This window comes from Bipolaris zeicola, assembly GCF_000523435.1.
Source record: "Bipolaris zeicola 26-R-13 unplaced genomic scaffold scaffold_29, whole genome shotgun sequence".
Lineage (NCBI taxonomy): Eukaryota > Fungi > Ascomycota > Dothideomycetes > Pleosporales > Pleosporaceae > Bipolaris > Bipolaris zeicola.
In genome coordinates this window covers 169,515-186,587 of record NW_006912078.1, presented here as the reverse complement: position 1 = coordinate 186,587, position 17,073 = coordinate 169,515, and the positions used below count along the sequence as shown (strand labels likewise).

Here is a 17,073-nt window from a genome sequence, read left to right as displayed (position 1 = left end):
ATAGATACAGATAGATCGTACAGCTACTCAGCATGAAGGAGAGATTTGCGCCAAGAAGAGTTGTGCCGAAGCGCCGAGATTAGCGTGGGACAGAACTTTTGTGAGGCACCTCCGTATAGGATCAGTCATAAGAGAGTATCGTATAGATTAAGAAACGCTCTGCCACGTCGATGAGCAGGATCACATACCCGCAACTGCCCGATAGCACAAGCCAGGGTATGCAGCTTCTTCGAATCCAGCGTTCATGAACTGTTAACAGGGAAACAACACGAATCAGTGACCTATCGTACGACGAGCTATATAAGATACCGGATAACATCGGAACAGACAACACCGTCTTCAATAATCCATTATTTAACCTATGATATCCTTAAGAACCTCTTTCTTTTAATGTTCAGACAACTGAAGACTTTGTTACCCGTCCAAATCGCTCCGGTAACCACCCAATCAGGACCCCATACCTTAAGATTGTTCTGCATTTCTTCGCAGAAGCTCATGAACATGTCGCCTAATGCAAAACAACAAAAGAACGAAAAGTTCGGGCATCTCCCTCTATCGACTTCCGGGCCACAAGAGACTAGCTTGACGGTGCGTATGCGTCATGAGATTTCATTGAAGAGTCCCGATACTGACGTACCAAGTAGGGAAATGCGCTCCTTCGAACGCCATACTTCAACAAAGGCTCGGCATTCACAAAAGAAGAACGCGATACATTCAAGCTCCATGGCCTTCTTCCCTCTAACATTCAAACTCTCGATGAGCAGGTCAAGCGTGCATATGCGCAATACAGGTCTCGTCCGAACGACCTCGCCAAGAACACCTTCATGACGAGTATGAAGGAGCAAAACGAGGTCCTATACTACAGAGTATGAGATACCTTGTAGTTCTTTGGATGTTATGACTAACGACTAGCAGCTGATTCTTGATCACCTTAAGGAGATGTTCTCCGTCATCTATACCCCTACCGAGGGTGAGGCAATTGCTGATTACTCCAAAATCTTCCGAAGACCCGAAGGTTGCTTTCTCAATATAGACGACATGGGTCGCGTTGAGGACGACATCAAGCAATGGGGCGGCCCTGAGGATATTGACCTGATAGTCGTAAGCGATGGACAGCAGATACTGGGTATTGGAGATCAAGGTGTAGGAGCCATCCTGATCAGTGTGGCGAAACTCGTCATCTACACACTATGCGCAGGCATACATCCCTCACGAACACTTCCGGTGGTCCTTGACTGTGGCACAGATGTGGGTGTATGTAAATCCTTTTACCAGATCTAGGGCTGATTCGAGTACAGAACGAGGATCTCTTGAATGACGAGTTATATCTTGGCCTGAGAAAACCACGAGTGTCTGGCGAAAAATACGACCAGTTCGTCGACACGTTTGTGAAGGCCGCACGAAAGCAGTACCCCAAAGCCTACATTCATTTTGAGGACTTTGGTTTGGACAATGCGCGAAGGATTCTCGACAAGTATACTCCTGAAATCGCATGCTTCAATGATGATGTTCAAGGAACTGGTTGTGTCACGCTTGCAGCTATCATGGCAGCTTTCAAAGTCAGCGGTACTAAGTGGGACGAGGCTCGCTTTGTCATGTTTGGAGCAGGCTCAGCAGGAACCGGAATTGCGGACCAGATTCGGGATGCCATTGTCCAGAATACCGGAAAATCAGACGACGAAGCGAGTCGTCAAATTTGGTATGTCTATACTTAGTATGATTAGTCAAAGCCAAGCTGATTTTCTTCAGGTGTGTCGACAAGCCAGGCCTTCTTCTGCAGGGGAAGAAAGACCAGCTTACCCCTGCCCAAATGCCCTTTGCGCGCACAGACAAGGAGTGGGAAGGAAAAGATCATGGGGATCTATTCTCTGTTATCAAAGAAGTGAAGCCGCATGTTCTCATAGGTACATCGACCAAGCCAGGCGCTTTCACAGAAGATGTCGTCCGTGAGATGGCCAAACACGTCGAGCGCCCTGTCATTTTCCCACTGTCTAACCCTACCAAACTCCATGAAGCCAAACCCCAGGATCTGTATGATTGGACAGATGGAAAAGTATTAGTGGCGACTGGTTCACCTTTCGACCCAGTTAAGTACAACGGAAAAGAATATGAGATATGTAAGTCGCTGCTATTGCATTTGTTTAAAGACATAATGCTGACTCGGTTAGCCGAATGCAACAACTCCGTAACATTTCCAGGTATTGGACTTGGCGCAGTTCTGTCCCGTACTCGCCTGATGACCCCCGCACTTCTTGTCGCCGCTGTCCAAGCTCTAGCTTCCGCAGCTCCAGTAGTTAACAATGACGGGGCCGGTCTCCTCCCCGACGTTAAAGATGTCCGAGAGATCAGCGTACAAATTGCCAAGAATGTGATAAAGAAGGCAGTGGAAGATGACCTGGCGCAAGAAAAGAATATACCAAGTGATGATGCAGAGTTGGAAGAATGGATCAGAGAGCAGATGTGGGAAGCGGAGTACAGACCGTTGAAGCTTGTTGAGCATGACAAGGCGGATGCACATGCGAAGGGAGAGGCCGGAACAGCATCAGGACAGAGAGAGGCAAGGTTTGATTCCTAGTCCTGTATTCACGAAGGTCTGGAGTATGCTATTTTACCAGCTGTTGCCTGACAGGGTGACGGAGTGATAGGGACCAGCCTGTTTTGAGTACGTATCACCAATGCTCAATGTAACAGAGACAAGGGTGAGATGAGAAAAGAATGACATGAACATGAGTATGGACGCGGATATTCAGGGTCTCCGGATGTGGCTTCTATATTGGGGTCCGCGCTAGTAACCATTTGGAATCCGTCCTGATCCGGTGGCTCGGCATCTACGTGGCCATCATTGTCCCCTGCCCCCATCTGAATGGCTAACTGTGAACCTACTGAGTTGAGACACTTCACCGCTTCGAACATATCTAATGCACTACTCTTGAATTTTCATCCATGGAAATCACCATATTCAGGTGGTGACTGCGCAATTCAACAATACCGTCCACTCATCAGACTAATCCGATTGATAGTAACACGAGATGGAAGTTCTCCCCTTCCCTCGGCTTCATCGGAAAGCCAGGGATCACGCCAGTGAGGCCAAGAAAGATGTCAGACGCAAACTTTCAGACTACTCAAGATCTTACCATTGTCCGAAATGTTTAGCTACCCCTGGGGTTTACAGAATACCAGCACGACTGACTTCCATGAATGTTCACTAATATCTAGCTTGTTTTGCTACGTGTGGTCGGAAGAAGTGTTTTACCCCTGCCTTACTACAGCTACAGGTAAGACTTTTGTACGTGGAAAAGCTAAACTAATCTGGCTCTACTTCGGATAGCCTTTCCTCTCTCATCTAATGTTGGCCAACGGACATTGGGCCATCCTTACCAGGTCTAGCTTACATCATACTACATATGGTATAGTCCTCACTCATCAAGCTTGTCTGTGTCGACACCTCACCGCTAGCTCATGTGCAGGGACTTGGATTGTCAACATGGTTAAGATGTCGATCTAGAAGAACAGTGCGTTGGTAGCATCTAAGATAGCACCCGACTTAGCATAGAACCTATCGAATTTCTCCAAGCGCATAGTTAGGCTATAGCCTTTCTAGACAAGATGCACACTGATAGAAGCAGCTGCATCGATATGCAGGATACTTTCAGGGTAAAGGATGAGAATACCTTCTCTTATAGTCAGCGTAATGATGCCCTAGGGTAACACTGCCATCCCTGCCGAGCATTCGAAGCACCGACACCGTCAGGGTCTCCAGGTTCTAGACCATATGCCTTCAAGGTTGTCTCGAACCTTATTTGGGCGATCCGGAAGACTATCATCGTTCGAGACCTACACTGCCACCCGAAATTGGTATCGCGTTGGTGTACCTTTATATATTCTTAGCGCATGGTTACCATCTTGGGCCTGCTGACAGCCCAGGATACTTACTGGATATGTGCTAGCGCTACAACGAATTCACCGTTGTCATAGGTTACTACTCTGATTGGTCGGTGGATTAAGCAACTCACGCAAGCAGCAAGAGTAGCCGTTGCGGAGAGGGATGCTCCTTGGAAACAATGCTTAGAACCATGCATCCCCAACAAATCATGGTGTGCTAAGTAAACACGTGGTTGCAACGAGCTGGAAATCCGATCTTAGTCAAACGCTGTAAAAGGATAACCCCCCCTGGTCTGTCAGAGTAACAAGTCAGTAGTGTTGAAGAGGGTACTCATCATCCAGGGGGGGCAAGGGGGTATAAAGAATAGTAATCCCGCAATTTTCGTAACGTAAAAAACGTCAAGGGTCCATCTAAACGGAGCCCAAAAATCGGTGTTAAAAAAGATACGATCAACGCAAACATTTGATTCGAAGGTGGAAAGGGAGGGGGGTTGGGGGGTTTGCTAGTCGAAAAAAAAATTTATAAATGACATGTCATGGACTTTGCGGAATCAGGAAGTGCCTTTCCAAACCCCATATCGTCAACTTCGCTTTAGCAACCATAGGAACCAAACCAATCAACAACTTTAAACGCAAATATGTGGCTCTGCTACTAGCTCGTCGCCTTCGTTGCCAGCGCCTTTCTCGCTCCACCTGCGCCGTTTGTGGAACCAGGAACGGCCCGCGAGTTTATAAAGCGGGCCTTGCGCGCCTAAAGGCCATGGATCCTGCTGTATTGAAAGGTATGTTGCTCAAAACATGATTTCCTTCGCTAGACTAACTCTCTCGAGTAGCTTCTAAAGTCAAAGTAAAGGAAGAGCCTATATCTAGCGACTAGTTGGATTCGATAGCGGCGGCCGGGTCGACGTCGGTATGGTTGGTGCCTCCAGCATAGACGTCGATTATACTTGTGGCACTGCTGGCGGATACGGTGGATGGGCGATTGCGAAGTCCAATGGCTGCGATGGTGTGGACATCAGCATTGGCTTCCTGGATAAGCGCCCTGGTGCGTAGGTTGGTGGATTCATCTGAGTTCATTTAGTTTGGATTGTGTGCATACATTCAACCTAGATGCTCGTTATGGCGGATTGAAAGGTGGGTTGTGGATTGGGGGGAGCTGCTTTTTCAAGATTTTGGTGTTGGAGAAGCTTTCTTTATGGTTTGTCCTCGCATTTGACTACTGCAGAGTCCTGGAAATTCTTCTGTATCTACGTCACTTGAATAGCACTTAATGCAACCCCATTGAAACCAAGAAAAGAAACACGGGGGAGGCGAGGTTTTGGGCACGAAATAGGTGTCACTATTTTGGTAACTCGTCGAGAGAACATGGGGTGTGATACATGGGGTTAGGCTATAATCTTCCTAGTCATAGTCTCGATCAAGGCGAGAACAGCTGGGGTCCACAGTTGATCAGGGAGTTTAATTTGGTTCGTATAGCGACTATTTGATTATAGGGCTTTGTTTATACACTTTCGCGTGCCTGGACCTCCCAGAGGAGAAATCTGATATTATCCATGTGCTCCTTGTTGTCATAGTAATTGCTATAAATAGCATGGTCGAGCAACAACCTTACGAAATGGTCATCTTGTCGTCTGATGAACTGGCAAAGGTCGACGTTATCCCTCTCTAATATGAATTTGACAAAGCATTCATTCATGACAAAGTGAGGTCCTTGGGTAATGGCCTCGATGTCTTTCATAGAGGGGCTGATGACAGACGAGAGGAGGTTGGAGAGGGCGACCGTGGTTGCGGAATCACCGAGGGCTGCGAGATAGGCAAACACGGTGGTGATACCTTGGACAGCAAAAGAGCACCTTATTTCATCTTCTCGATCTTGACTCGTTCGAATGTCGGCAAGGACAATCAAGGTGCGGTTTTGGAGACGTTTGGTGTCGATATGGTAGATGGTGCGGGCGGGCGGACCGACCCGAGCTAGTTCCGCCGAAACGCGGGCATGGTGGAAGTCGAGCTTGAGAGCGGGAGTAGCATTATTCGCTACCAGATGGCGATTGAGGTAAGCAACAAAATGGTTGCGCAGACTGTGAGTGGCCGTGGGAACTTGCTCGGATAAGACGGCAACGGCGAAGTCGTCAATGGGACTGGGGAGAGTGGGAATATAGGCCTTGGCAAGGTCCGTGCCGAGGCGATGGGCCAATCGGTCGTCGCCAAAGATGTAGCGCTGGTAGTCCTTGAGAGAAAAGGGAAATCTCAGCTCATCGTCGGCGACGATGCTGTGAAGCGAGAAGACATCTTGAACCATTGGGGCCGGGCCAGGTCCTCTGACGCTAGAAGATGAGATTTCGCAGGTGCAGAGTGAGTCCGTGGCCAGACATTTGAAGGCCGACCCATGGCCAGGTTAGCGGCAAGAACCGTCTGGAATCGAGATGCCAAGAGGGGGCTGTGCAGCCGACGCCTTTTTTATCAATGTCGACGATGGCTCCTTGCCATGTACAGTATGCGCATGTGTCTACAGTACTTAAATGCCTCAAATCCACGTCATGGGGACGGCCAATGTCAAAAGACGGCTGGACATACCCCAGACAGCATCGCACAATCACCCCTCTAGACCATTTGCCGATCGAAGCTGGATGCCGGAGACGCCAAACGCGCATGCCGCGTCTTGGAACATGTTTCCCATTGCCATGAGGATCTGCATCTGGACCGCGACTGCTTCAGACGCTGTCAACGGCTTCTCCGCGCGCCATGTCGCAGGTTGTTGCAACCACAGCAGAGACACCAATTGCTCAACGAGGCCAACACCACGTTCCGACTCTGCATCTTGAATCTTGTTACGATGAAGCCTATCGTACACAGCAAGCCAAGGAAAAGCTTTGCTACATTTGCATGTAAAGAACACAAAGCTTGGCGAGTAGTCGGGCATGTTGGTTTAGTACCACGTTTGATCTCGTGTAGCTCACGTGACCGGATATCCCAATCGATGGGTCACGTGGTCGCTGCATGTGCGACATGACTCCACCCACATATTAAGGACATGGCCACTGCATACGGAATTACTGTATACGAATCACACTTCCCTAACACGCCTGAACCCCTGGCAGTGGTTGCATCAAAAAGGACAGTAACCTTGGCAGATAGGCATGCACTCCATTGGTGGTACGATGTTATACAAATCAGGACCATGTTCATAATGCTCGCTAGCCGATCACTGCAAACAACTTGCAGAACACTGCATTTTATACTTTTGTGGCGTCAAGGATCACTCCCTATTTTCGCATCCAACACTGCCGTGTTTCCCTTGCCAAGAAGCCTACAGGAAAAGCGGCAACCACCAGATTAGTCGCTCCTGCCTCCTTCACTCACCCCACTACGCACACTGCTCTCTGATTCCAGCACAACATCCACTCTTCTACAATCACGTCTTCAAGTCGCCATCCATACAAGAATCAGATATTGCGTATTCAATCCATCAACATATCCAGTACAATGGCACCAGGCTCCTCCGCGCTGGCACAACCCAAGTGTTTTCCCTACTCTACAGCGATGCGAACGGAAATTGACCCTTTGGCCGTCTGTGCAACAATCAAGTCGTGGTCATACGAAATGTCGTCCTTGACTGTATCAACCAGTTTGGCCCTGGGATGAACATCGAGCACCATGTACGCGCACATGATGTAAAGCTCACAGTATGCCAGCTGTTCGCCAATGCAGGCGCGACTGCCTTTTCCAAACGCAATCAGTTTCTTCTGCAACGCATAATTCTGCGTACCATTCTCCAGTAGCCAGCGATCAGGAAGGAATTCGTCTGGTTCGGGGAAAAGCTCAGTGTTCCAGTGGTTGATCATGGATGTCATGCCAATCGGAGTGCCCCTGGGAATCACAAAGTCCGTCTTGCCGTCTGCCGAAATGTAGTGCAAGTCCTCTTCACGCGCAATTCTGGCCGACCGATGCGATACACCAGGCATCATGCGCAGACACTCCTGCAACACGGCCCAGAAATAAGGAACCTTTTCGAGCTCAATCCATTTCAGGTTTTGTGTGCTAATACCAGCTTGTGCAAGTTCAGATGCCAGCCTTTGGTTAATCTCTGGCTTGGCGAGAGCCCAGTAGGTAAAGACGGTGAGAATGGCCTAAAACAAGGTTAGTACTGCTACGTTCCTGATCGGCTCCTGAAACCTAATTTTACTTACAGCAGTTGTTTCAGTACCTGCAAGCAGGAAATTAAAGCCCTCGCCGTTGTACCTGTATTTCTCTTCTTCCGACATGGATTTATCTTTACCCATGACTTCGGCAAAAACACGTCCGTTATCGGGATTTTTCAGTGCCTGCGCGATGTACTGGGGAATTGTCACATTCATGACTTTCATGACTGCCTTGATATCTTCGCCCAGATAGTCAGCCATGAAGGGAAGTACTTGGGCCATCTTGCGGCCCAAGGCATTGTGGCGCATCATGTAGGCACTCTTGAAGAACGACTTGACCCATGTGGCGAAGTTGGGCTCCCAACCTTCTTGCGCCACAAACCCCATGGGCTCACCAAAAGCATACTGAGAGATGACATCGGCTGTGTAGCAGTTGAACGCTTCCTTGACATCGAATGCATCCTTGCCGGCTGACTTGAGCATCTTCTTTGCGACCATGGATGCAAATTCGTGCACCTCGCCTTCTAACTTCAGCATCTGCTGACGTGAAAAGAACTTGTTCAGCGGCGCCCTTCGTGCACGATGCAGATCGTGGTTGACCGTGGAGAATCCAGTCACCGAGACAGGGCCAGCTCCACCAGTGTTCAGTTGGTGCTGCCATTTATCTCGAACATGTCCCGGTCCAGCGTAGATCTCGTCTGTGAAGGCGGGGTCGGAGCAGTGTAGTTCGTCTGGGTTGATGCGCACAATTGGGCCGTACTTCTCGTGCATACGCGAGATGACTTTACCATAGCGCCCGACAAGCCACCAGTCGTAGTAAGCTTCGTAGAGGTAAGATACAGCAGCAATTTTTGGGCCTGGAAATCGAGATAGGGGGTGAAAAGGCGAGATATTGTAAAGCGCGATTGCGATTCGATAGCCGATCCAAGCCACAACCAGCCAAATTACGCTCGCAAAAGAGAAGATTGACGTCTGGCCTTGGGCCGCGCCGGATTGCTGGTCCATGGTGATGTTTTGGGTGACTTGACGACACCCAGCCTGCACAGTAACGGGAGCAGATGCAGGACGACGTACTGGCGAGGTCGACTCCTATATTATGAATGCTCCCGTCTAACGCTTACCTATACCACATCAGGGCCGATCCCTCCTCCTCGGGGTCAGTGGCTCTTTTTTACCAATCAACCCTTGGCGATAAGAGGAGTAGCGTGCATTGCTCGAATATTTTGCATTTTAGTATGCTCCACTTTAATTCCACAATTGGCATTCCCATCATTGGTGCTTCAAGTCCATTGCCGTGCCACATGGGAGAGCGTTGGACTATGCGGGCGGAGCTGCACCCACTTCCGCTGCGGCAAAGCTACCCAAATACGAGGCTCGAGTCAATGACCTTGGGGATTTGCTTGCACTTGACAGCTCCATCGAGTCCCCCTCCCCCGAGTCCCACATATTCTGAGATGCAGCCGAGAAATCATCTCGCCGACTACACCCCGACAAATCTTGCAGACCATGAACTCGGCGAGAGAGAGAAGAGAAGATGCAAAGTAGGTATTTTGAGATTGGCGGGTTGACTACTCCTTTGGGCCCCCTGCGTCCAAAACAAGGCGGGAGATGACTGCCGTTCCTTAGTCGAGTGGAGCCGGGTTGGTTTTATTCCCCTAAGTGCAGGCGCTGCGGGTTGCGCGGGATATGATTAAGGCGCGTGGTATGCAAGCTTGGCACTGTGGATTCGTGCCTGGCCTAGAAGGTTTCAGCGTTGCGAGCAGCCTCGTCTTGTCTACTTCGAGTCACTCACATGGACTTGACCCCGTATTTTGGCATGGTGGAACGAACCAAGATAGACGGCTCTACTTCGCTTGCGCTGAGATCGCCAATGCATTCGCTGCACGCGATTAAGCTTATTCGGTTGCGGATGACCCGAAAGCAGCTGAATGGCAATCATCCCGTTCTCCTGTCGACCATGGTGGCAACGATTTTACGCAACATACCCACTATTTGCCTTGACAGGTAAGGGAACGCTATCGGCCCGTTGCTTCCTTCGCGTTGCCGGTCCGTGTTGTCATGTTCCGAATCCTTCAAGCGACGACAGGAGAGGACAGCATGGATCAAGTTTTTAACACTATCCCAGTGCCCCCATTATGTTGTTCCTTTTGTTCGCCGCTCTTTTGTCCGTTCAGTCCACTATCACGGACTCCACTCCATCTATTCGGCGTCTTGTTTAATATTGCTGCTTACTTGTGACGCGACTCTATCAGATCTGTGCGTCACGGCCACCGGACAAGATGAAAGAGGTGATCGAGATACCGATGGCGAGGAGCGGCCGTGACTCGATGATAGCAATGTCGTGTTTGTGGTTGCTCGCTGCGTCAACAGTTGTTTTTCGCATCTATGGGCGCGTAAAAGGACCCGGATTGTCACTGGATGACATCTTTGCGAGTATCGCGATGGTATGCCGCAAGTCTGCAATGGCCATTAGAGCTCCGGCTGACTTGATTCAAGGTTTTAACCACAAGCACAATCGGTCTCAATGCTGAAGGTGAGGAAGTCTTGTTCAATAGGCATCGACGGTATGACTGACACACTATCTAGTCTTTACCAGTGGTGTGGGCTATGATTTCGACCCAAACAACTCGGAAATGTTTCCCAAGCGTGAGTTGAATGCGACACGAATATTTCAACACATTAGCTAATCGCAAAATACAGTCATGAACAACCTTCCACATATCATGCAGCTTACCTTCGCCTATACATTGATATACATTTGGTGCTTGGCCGCTCTCAAGCTCTCTCAACTTGCGCTCTACCACCGCGTGTTCTCGCTCCAACTTCGTATTGCGGTATACATTGTTGGTGGTATCGTAGTAGCCTGGGCCATCATCTTTAACTTCGTCTTCTTGTTTCTCTGCGACCCCATTTCCCAGCAATGGACTATAGAACGAGTCGGACACTGCCTGGACCAGATGCTTTTGCTCAAGTTTCTGATCATAACAAACATGATAACAGATCTCATGATTGTAGCGCTACCAATCCGAGCTGTTTGGCAGCTGCAAATGCGAAAGACTGAGAAGTTCGCTGTGTTGGCTTGTTTCGGGCTTGGCTTGGCTTGCGTATTCATTGGTGTTGCTCGCTTTGTGCTCATTTACACAATCGGTAAGTTCTAGATTTGTTTTTCCCCTGCAACATGGTATACTGATAGATTTCAGATCTCATTGGCAACCTCACGGGAACTTCGGGTACTACGTTCATGTTGTGCACTGTCGAGTTGATGCTGGCTAGTCTGTGTATCAACATTCCCATGCTACGACCCTTCTATCTGCGATGGCGCTCGCATTACAAGAGCTCCTCGATGAGCAGTAGCGGTCTCAAGAGTGGGCCCAAGAGATCAACCACTGGAGGGTTGGGTGGGTCGCAACAACAGCGACCGGGTCACTATACACAGTGGATGGAGTTGGTAAGTTGGACCGCATTTGCATATTTCCGCATGCAAGACGAGAGTAGTACAGAGGCTAATGACTTGAAGCATGACAAGGATACTGTAAATGCCACCGTCACCGGCGACGATGCGAGTTCAGAGAGGAAACTCACGGCAGATCCCATGCCGTTTGATGCCATCCAGGTGTCCAAAGACTTTACCATTACGCGGGATTGAACAAGGATTACACCTTAAGATTCACACCTGTCCAATTGCCTTTCTCAGCATTATACCCACATCGTCCGCTTATTAGAGAATATGGCGTTTCGCAAGGTCGGGGAATGACGACTTCAAAAGTTTTATACCAACACACCGGGGAATGATCTACGCCCAAGAAGAAGAAGAAGAAGAAGAAGAAGAAGAATCATGGTGCAAGTTTTGGCTACGGCAGACGCCAGTCGTTAAGATGAAGTAGAAGATAATACGCAATACCGAAAGATCATGAGTCACGACATCTCCGTCCAGCAAGACAATCCTTGTGTTTCGTATTCCCCCAACGCCCCAAGGCCATACATGTGACTTATTCGCATTCCAACATCACGCCGAATCTACCTGGAACCGCTCAAACTTGACCTCTGTCCTTTCATGTCCAATGGCAAAAACCCCGAAAATAGGCCCTACGAAGTCTTTGCCAGTAAGGTCCTTTGCATTTACACTCGCTACTTTGTTGCTCTCTCCCGCAGCATGCAGTTTGTATGAGACTTCGTACTGCATCTCCGTATATTCGACGACGAATTCCAAGGACTCGGGCCGCATCGGCAAATCGAAAGTGTGTTTCCGATCTATCTTCTTAGCCGTATTCAAGACGCGGAGGGAAAGTTCCGGCGGCGATTGATCTGTGCTATAAGAAACTGAAAAGAAGCGATGTTCATCTTTGTACACCGCTAGGCCTGCAGTAACGTGCGCGTCTTCATCGAGAGAACTCACAACAAATGTGGCTCTACTTCTCCCCTCGATACAACACTGGCGCTTACCCAGAAACGAAGGCGACCCATTCGGTGCAGTCAAATCATACGGCGAAGCCTTTACCACCACACTTCGACCTGTAGGATCAAAGTCGTAATCTCGCAGCTCAGGATCATGAATATACACATAATCTGTTCCAGGCACTGCACTCAGCTTCTTCCTCGCATCAACACTCACACCAGGAATACTCAGTTGCATGGTCGCGCGCTCAAACTTGAGCCACCCATCCGCACTCCAGGATCCCCGCGTGAGAAACGTCTCGCGGCCCAGCCCGTAGAATTCCTTTTCGCGCATGCGGATCCCGAGGCAGACGCCCCACCACTGTCCGTCCTTGGCGGCAAACGCCTCGCAGTGGCCCGTACACTGGACGTACTCGTCCGTGTTTGCAGCGCTCAGTATGGGGTTTAGCGGACTAGGCTCCCAGGGCCCATCCAGCAGATTCTTGCTGCGTGCCATGGTTACAGCGTGGCCTTCATGCGTGCCGCCCTCGGCTATCATCAGATAGTAGAAGCCATTGTGGAAGTAGATGTGTGGGCCCTCGGGGTATATGCCTCCCGTACCGTGCCAGAGATATTTTTCCTTTGTCAGTTTCTCACCTGTAGTCACGTTGATTTCGAAGAGAGTGATTTTTGTCGAGGGCCCTGGCGATTTCGAGCCGCAGAGATAGGCTTTTCCTGTTTGGGGGTCGAAGAAGAGACTAGGGTCTATGCCGTTGAAGTCAAAGTAGATGGGGTCGCTCCAGGCCGAAGCATAGATGTCGGTGGTGGAAATGATGAAGTTCTGCGTCTCGCTTTCTTGGGCGGAATCTGTGCTGTAGTTTACGACATTGGTGCAGACAATGTAGAATGTGCTGTTGTGGTGGCGGAGCGTGGGTGCGTACAAGCCGCCAGTGGCGTACAAATGGTCGTTGTTGCCAATGTCATGGATCAAGGTGGGGGCTTTGGCGAAGCTGAGTTGTGAGGATCTGTTGATGGCATTGCCGATTTGGTGCCAATGGACGAGGTCACGCGAGGTATAGATTGGAAGGCCGGGGAAGAGGTGGAAGGTCGAGTTTACCAGAAAATACGTGTCGTCGACTAGGATGAGAGATGGGTCCGGGGCAAAGCCCGGTATGATTGGGTTGATGGGCGAGTCGGTGCTCATTGTAGTGCTGTGTGGCTGATCAAAGAAACCTTGTGAGCTGGTCGAGTGATTTAGACTTTTCTTGAGGGGTGGTATCATGGACTCGTCTTTGTCCTGTGTGCGAATCATCATGTGTAGTCTGATGTTGCTTTCCTAGTGCATCGGGTATTTTGCCGGGTAAATGCATAAAAGAGGCGCATGAAGGAATGCCATATCCGTCTTGTTCTCTGCCGTCTCGACAACGACTGTCAAACCTTAACGTCATGTGACATCTCAGCCCAATGATGTAGCCAGGGATCGTGTCCGAAACAAGTCACTCAACCCTATTTTACTACTGTGTCGACCGCTTACTTTGGGTCACAAAGACTTAAACGGCTAACCAGGTCCATCCCGCTTCAATGCAAGCGTGCCGTGTGTAACAAACGGGTATCATAGGTCCAACGAACATGATCTGCAATATATATCGCAGCGATAAAGTGGTATGCAGAAGACAGCTGAAATAGTCCTCCCAGGCGAAAGGATCAGATTAGACGCGCCTATGGCCCAGCACGGTATCCCAAGACTGTAGTGTCTAGGCGCGCCTCTTGGTAGCGTTGGCTGGCGTCCAACTCGAGGCTGTACTGAAAGCTTGCTCGGCTGTCAATGTACCGACGATGAACGTCGAATCACACACCGCGACACTAAAACACTTCCAGTATCGCTTCGGCCCACGCCACTCCATAGCCAATAGCAGCCAGCGCGGGATAAGGTCAAACTGCACGTCTCCATCTCAACCACACGAAAGCAAAAGACAACGTCTGTGACGATCTTTAGCCTGTTGTGCCCCATGGGGTCACTCGCGCCCTTGCTTAGCTTCACCCCGCATTCAGGTTTGGGCTTAGTCGTCTACGCCCCAGGACTCCCCCAATCCATCCCAGCCCCGACGGACGCTGGCGCCCAGAATCATCAAGACCGCAGTGCCTTGGTATGGACTCGCTCTACACCAGAATCCGAGAAGGCAGTGCTTGACTTGCGGGACAAGGCCAGGCAAATGTAGTTCAATTCACCCATCTTGGCTCCTCCCAAGGAAGGTTTGCCCCGGTTAGATACCGTGCGCTTGGGACCTCACGCGAGCAACCTGCGGTAGTATGCCTCCTGGCGTTGCATGTGCCCTGGGATGTGGAAAAAGTATATAAATGCAGTGGCCAACGAGATTTTTTACCCTTTGTTGTTTCTTCATCGGGGCAGGCGCTGGCTGTTACACTGCATTCTTCAGCGAACATTCGATATCAAACTATCCATCATGGGCTTTTCTCTTCGCCCGCCAAAGACTACCCAGAAAGTCGTACCTGTCAAACCGCCAAAGGGCCATTTTTTCTTCGCTGGTCGTGCTTTTGAGCGCCTACCATGGTGGAAGCGACCGAATCTGCGTAGACTGTACATCTACATTGTTATTCTTATCTTGACCAATACGGCGAATGGTTTCGATGGGAGTATGATGAATGTTGGTAACACTACGTTTGCACGCTGATCTATGCTGATGAGTGACAGGGTCTCCAATCGCTTTCCTACTGGCAGGACTACTTCGGCGAACCCCGCGGTGCAATGCTTGGTTTCTTCAACGCCTCAATGTCGCTTGGTTCGCTCATTGGTCTCTTCTTCACGCCTTACCTTATCGATTGGAAGGGCAGGAAGATTGGTGTGATGATTGGATGCGCAATCATGTTGTGTGCTGTTGGACTGCAAACAGGAGCACAGGACATTGGCATGTTTATTGCTGCTAGATTGATTCTTGGGTTTGGAGATACTATTGTGCTCGGCTCAGCTCCGCTGCTTATTGCGGAGATTGCTCATCCCCAGGATCGTGCTGTTTTGGTCACGCTGTCGGGTGCGAGCTACCACTCTGGTGCGTTTATTGCGTCTTGGGTTACTTATGGTACACTTCAGATTCAGGTAAGTCAGGAGAGAAAATCATTTCTCGCCATCACTCAATCCCTGCTGTGGAGATTATTATGAGAGTGTCATCACTGATTCAGAACAGAGTGACTGGTCATGGCGCCTACCCTCCCTTCTCCAGGCAATCTGCTCCCTGATCATCATCGCCTTCGTCCCCTTCATGCCCGAATCCCCTCGTTGGCTATGCAACAAAGACCGCCACGAAGAAGCCCTCGCAGTCTTCTCTAAATGGCATGGTGAAGGAGACGAGAACGACGAGTTCGTCCAACTCGAATACGCCGAAGTCCGTGCAGCTATCGACTTGGACAAGCAGCAGAACGCCACCAGCTGGTCCGACTTTCTCAAGACCAAGGGCAACCGCAAGCGAATCGCCATCATCACCGCCATCGGCTTCTTTAGCCAGTGGAGCGGCAACGGCTTGATTTCCTACTACCTCAAGTACGTCATGGACAACGTCGGCCTCACAGATCCACACACGCAACTTGGCATCAACGGCGGCATGAAAACCCTCGCCCTCTGCGAAAACTTCCTCTTCGCCTTCCTCGTCGACAAACTCGGTCGTCGCCCCATCTACCTCATCTCCACAATCGGAACCTTTGTCATGTTCAACATCTTCACCATTATTTCCGCGCGCTACGACGCAGCGCCCCGTGCCCCTCTGGGCAAAGGCTTCATCGTCAGCATCGTAAGTTTTTTACACCCTTTCAAGAAAAAAAGAAGCTATATTAATGTGGCCCCGGAAACAAGTTCTTCTACGGCATCTTCTACGACATCAAATCCGGCATAATGGCCGGCTACACCACCGAAATCCTCCCCTACGGCCTCCGCGCAAAAGGTTTTACCTGGCTCAACTTCTGCGTTACCGCCGCCCTCTTCTTCAACCAGTTCGTCAACGGCATCGCGCTCGACGCTATTCAGTGGCGCTACTACATCTGCTACTGCGTTTTTCTGGCTTTCGAGATTGGTGTTATTTACTTTTGTATTGTGGAGACAAGGTATACGCCCATGGAGGAGATTGCAAAGTTCTTTGATGGCGAGGAGGCGGTGGATGTGGGCGAGGCGGCGTTGGCGGATGTGAAGGAGAGGGGGATGGAGGGAGGGGGAGTGGAGAAGAGTGTTACGGTGGAGAGGATTGAGCAGGTCACGAAGTAGGGGATGGTGGGTTGGGGTGTGGGGGTTTAGAGAAACTTGGTCTGATACAGCTTTTGTAGATGGTGATGATGTTGTATGAATTTCCCCGCTTGAGATTTACGCATATTCGTTATCTTTTTGTGATTCTGGAGTAGATTCTGTCCATGTTGTTTATCCTTTGATATCCAGCCTATGACAGCGTAGCCGAAGTCATCATGCACGTTAGGGGGCTGAGTCATTGGTTCAAGTAGCTTGGCGTCCTTGTCACACTTCTTAGGAAGTACTTTGACCGATCAAAGCGATAGTAAGCTGGAAAGATTACTCAGCTCAGGATCCTTTTGTGATGATATCTATCCTTAGCGCAAGCCCTCCACTCAGTTTTTGATTTCCCTAACTGGAGACAATCGGTCTTTTGGAGGCCTTCTGGAA

At 49.9% G+C, this 17,073-nt stretch overlaps 8 protein-coding genes across 8 annotated transcripts; 4 read left to right on the top strand and 4 right to left on the bottom strand.

Annotated features, from left to right (window-relative positions):
- Positions 1-501: 501 nt before the first annotated feature.
- COCCADRAFT_2838 (uncharacterized protein) lies at positions 502-2,575 on the top strand (the record flags this gene model as incomplete). Its single annotated transcript, XM_007711406.1, has 6 exons — positions 502-588; positions 645-866; positions 916-1,248; positions 1,299-1,699; positions 1,750-2,117; positions 2,169-2,575. The coding sequence occupies 6 exons, from the start codon at positions 502-504 to the stop codon at positions 2,573-2,575; spliced, it is 1,818 nt and encodes a 605-aa protein (XP_007709596.1).
- A 2,808-nt stretch (positions 2,576-5,383) lies between these two features.
- COCCADRAFT_89200 (uncharacterized protein) lies at positions 5,384-6,181 on the bottom strand (the record flags this gene model as incomplete). Its single annotated transcript, XM_007711476.1, has 1 exon — positions 5,384-6,181. The coding sequence occupies one exon, from the start codon at positions 6,179-6,181 to the stop codon at positions 5,384-5,386; it is 798 nt and encodes a 265-aa protein (XP_007709666.1).
- Positions 6,182-6,475: 294 nt separating this feature from the next.
- Positions 6,476-6,802, bottom strand: COCCADRAFT_24110 (uncharacterized protein; the record flags this gene model as incomplete). Its single annotated transcript, XM_007711419.1, has 1 exon — positions 6,476-6,802. The coding sequence occupies one exon, from the start codon at positions 6,800-6,802 to the stop codon at positions 6,476-6,478; it is 327 nt and encodes a 108-aa protein (XP_007709609.1).
- A 607-nt stretch (positions 6,803-7,409) lies between these two features.
- COCCADRAFT_24109 (uncharacterized protein) lies at positions 7,410-9,026 on the bottom strand (the record flags this gene model as incomplete). The annotated part of the gene is made up of 2 exons (XM_007711418.1): positions 7,410-8,009; positions 8,070-9,026. The coding sequence occupies 2 exons, from the start codon at positions 9,024-9,026 to the stop codon at positions 7,410-7,412; spliced, it is 1,557 nt and encodes a 518-aa protein (XP_007709608.1).
- Positions 9,027-10,300: 1,274 nt separating this feature from the next.
- COCCADRAFT_34535 (uncharacterized protein) lies at positions 10,301-11,667 on the top strand (the record flags this gene model as incomplete). Its single annotated transcript, XM_007711439.1, has 6 exons — positions 10,301-10,465; positions 10,518-10,554; positions 10,608-10,667; positions 10,722-11,168; positions 11,222-11,469; positions 11,539-11,667. The coding sequence occupies 6 exons, from the start codon at positions 10,301-10,303 to the stop codon at positions 11,665-11,667; spliced, it is 1,086 nt and encodes a 361-aa protein (XP_007709629.1).
- A 360-nt stretch (positions 11,668-12,027) lies between these two features.
- COCCADRAFT_89149 (glycoside hydrolase family 43 protein) lies at positions 12,028-13,599 on the bottom strand (the record flags this gene model as incomplete). The annotated part of the gene is made up of 1 exon (XM_007711475.1): positions 12,028-13,599. One exon carries the CDS (start codon positions 13,597-13,599, stop codon positions 12,028-12,030), a length of 1,572 nt encoding a protein of 523 aa, XP_007709665.1.
- An 872-nt stretch (positions 13,600-14,471) lies between these two features.
- On the top strand, positions 14,472-14,663 carry COCCADRAFT_89196 (uncharacterized protein; the record flags this gene model as incomplete). The annotated part of the gene is made up of 1 exon (XM_007711474.1): positions 14,472-14,663. A coding segment is annotated over one exon (192 nt), but the record flags the coding sequence as incomplete, so codon positions are not given.
- A 197-nt stretch (positions 14,664-14,860) lies between these two features.
- Positions 14,861-16,665, top strand: COCCADRAFT_24106 (uncharacterized protein; the record flags this gene model as incomplete). Its single annotated transcript, XM_007711417.1, has 4 exons — positions 14,861-15,061; positions 15,109-15,510; positions 15,599-16,198; positions 16,261-16,665. 4 exons carry the CDS (start codon positions 14,861-14,863, stop codon positions 16,663-16,665), a joined length of 1,608 nt encoding a protein of 535 aa, XP_007709607.1.
- Positions 16,666-17,073: the final 408 nt, after the last annotated feature.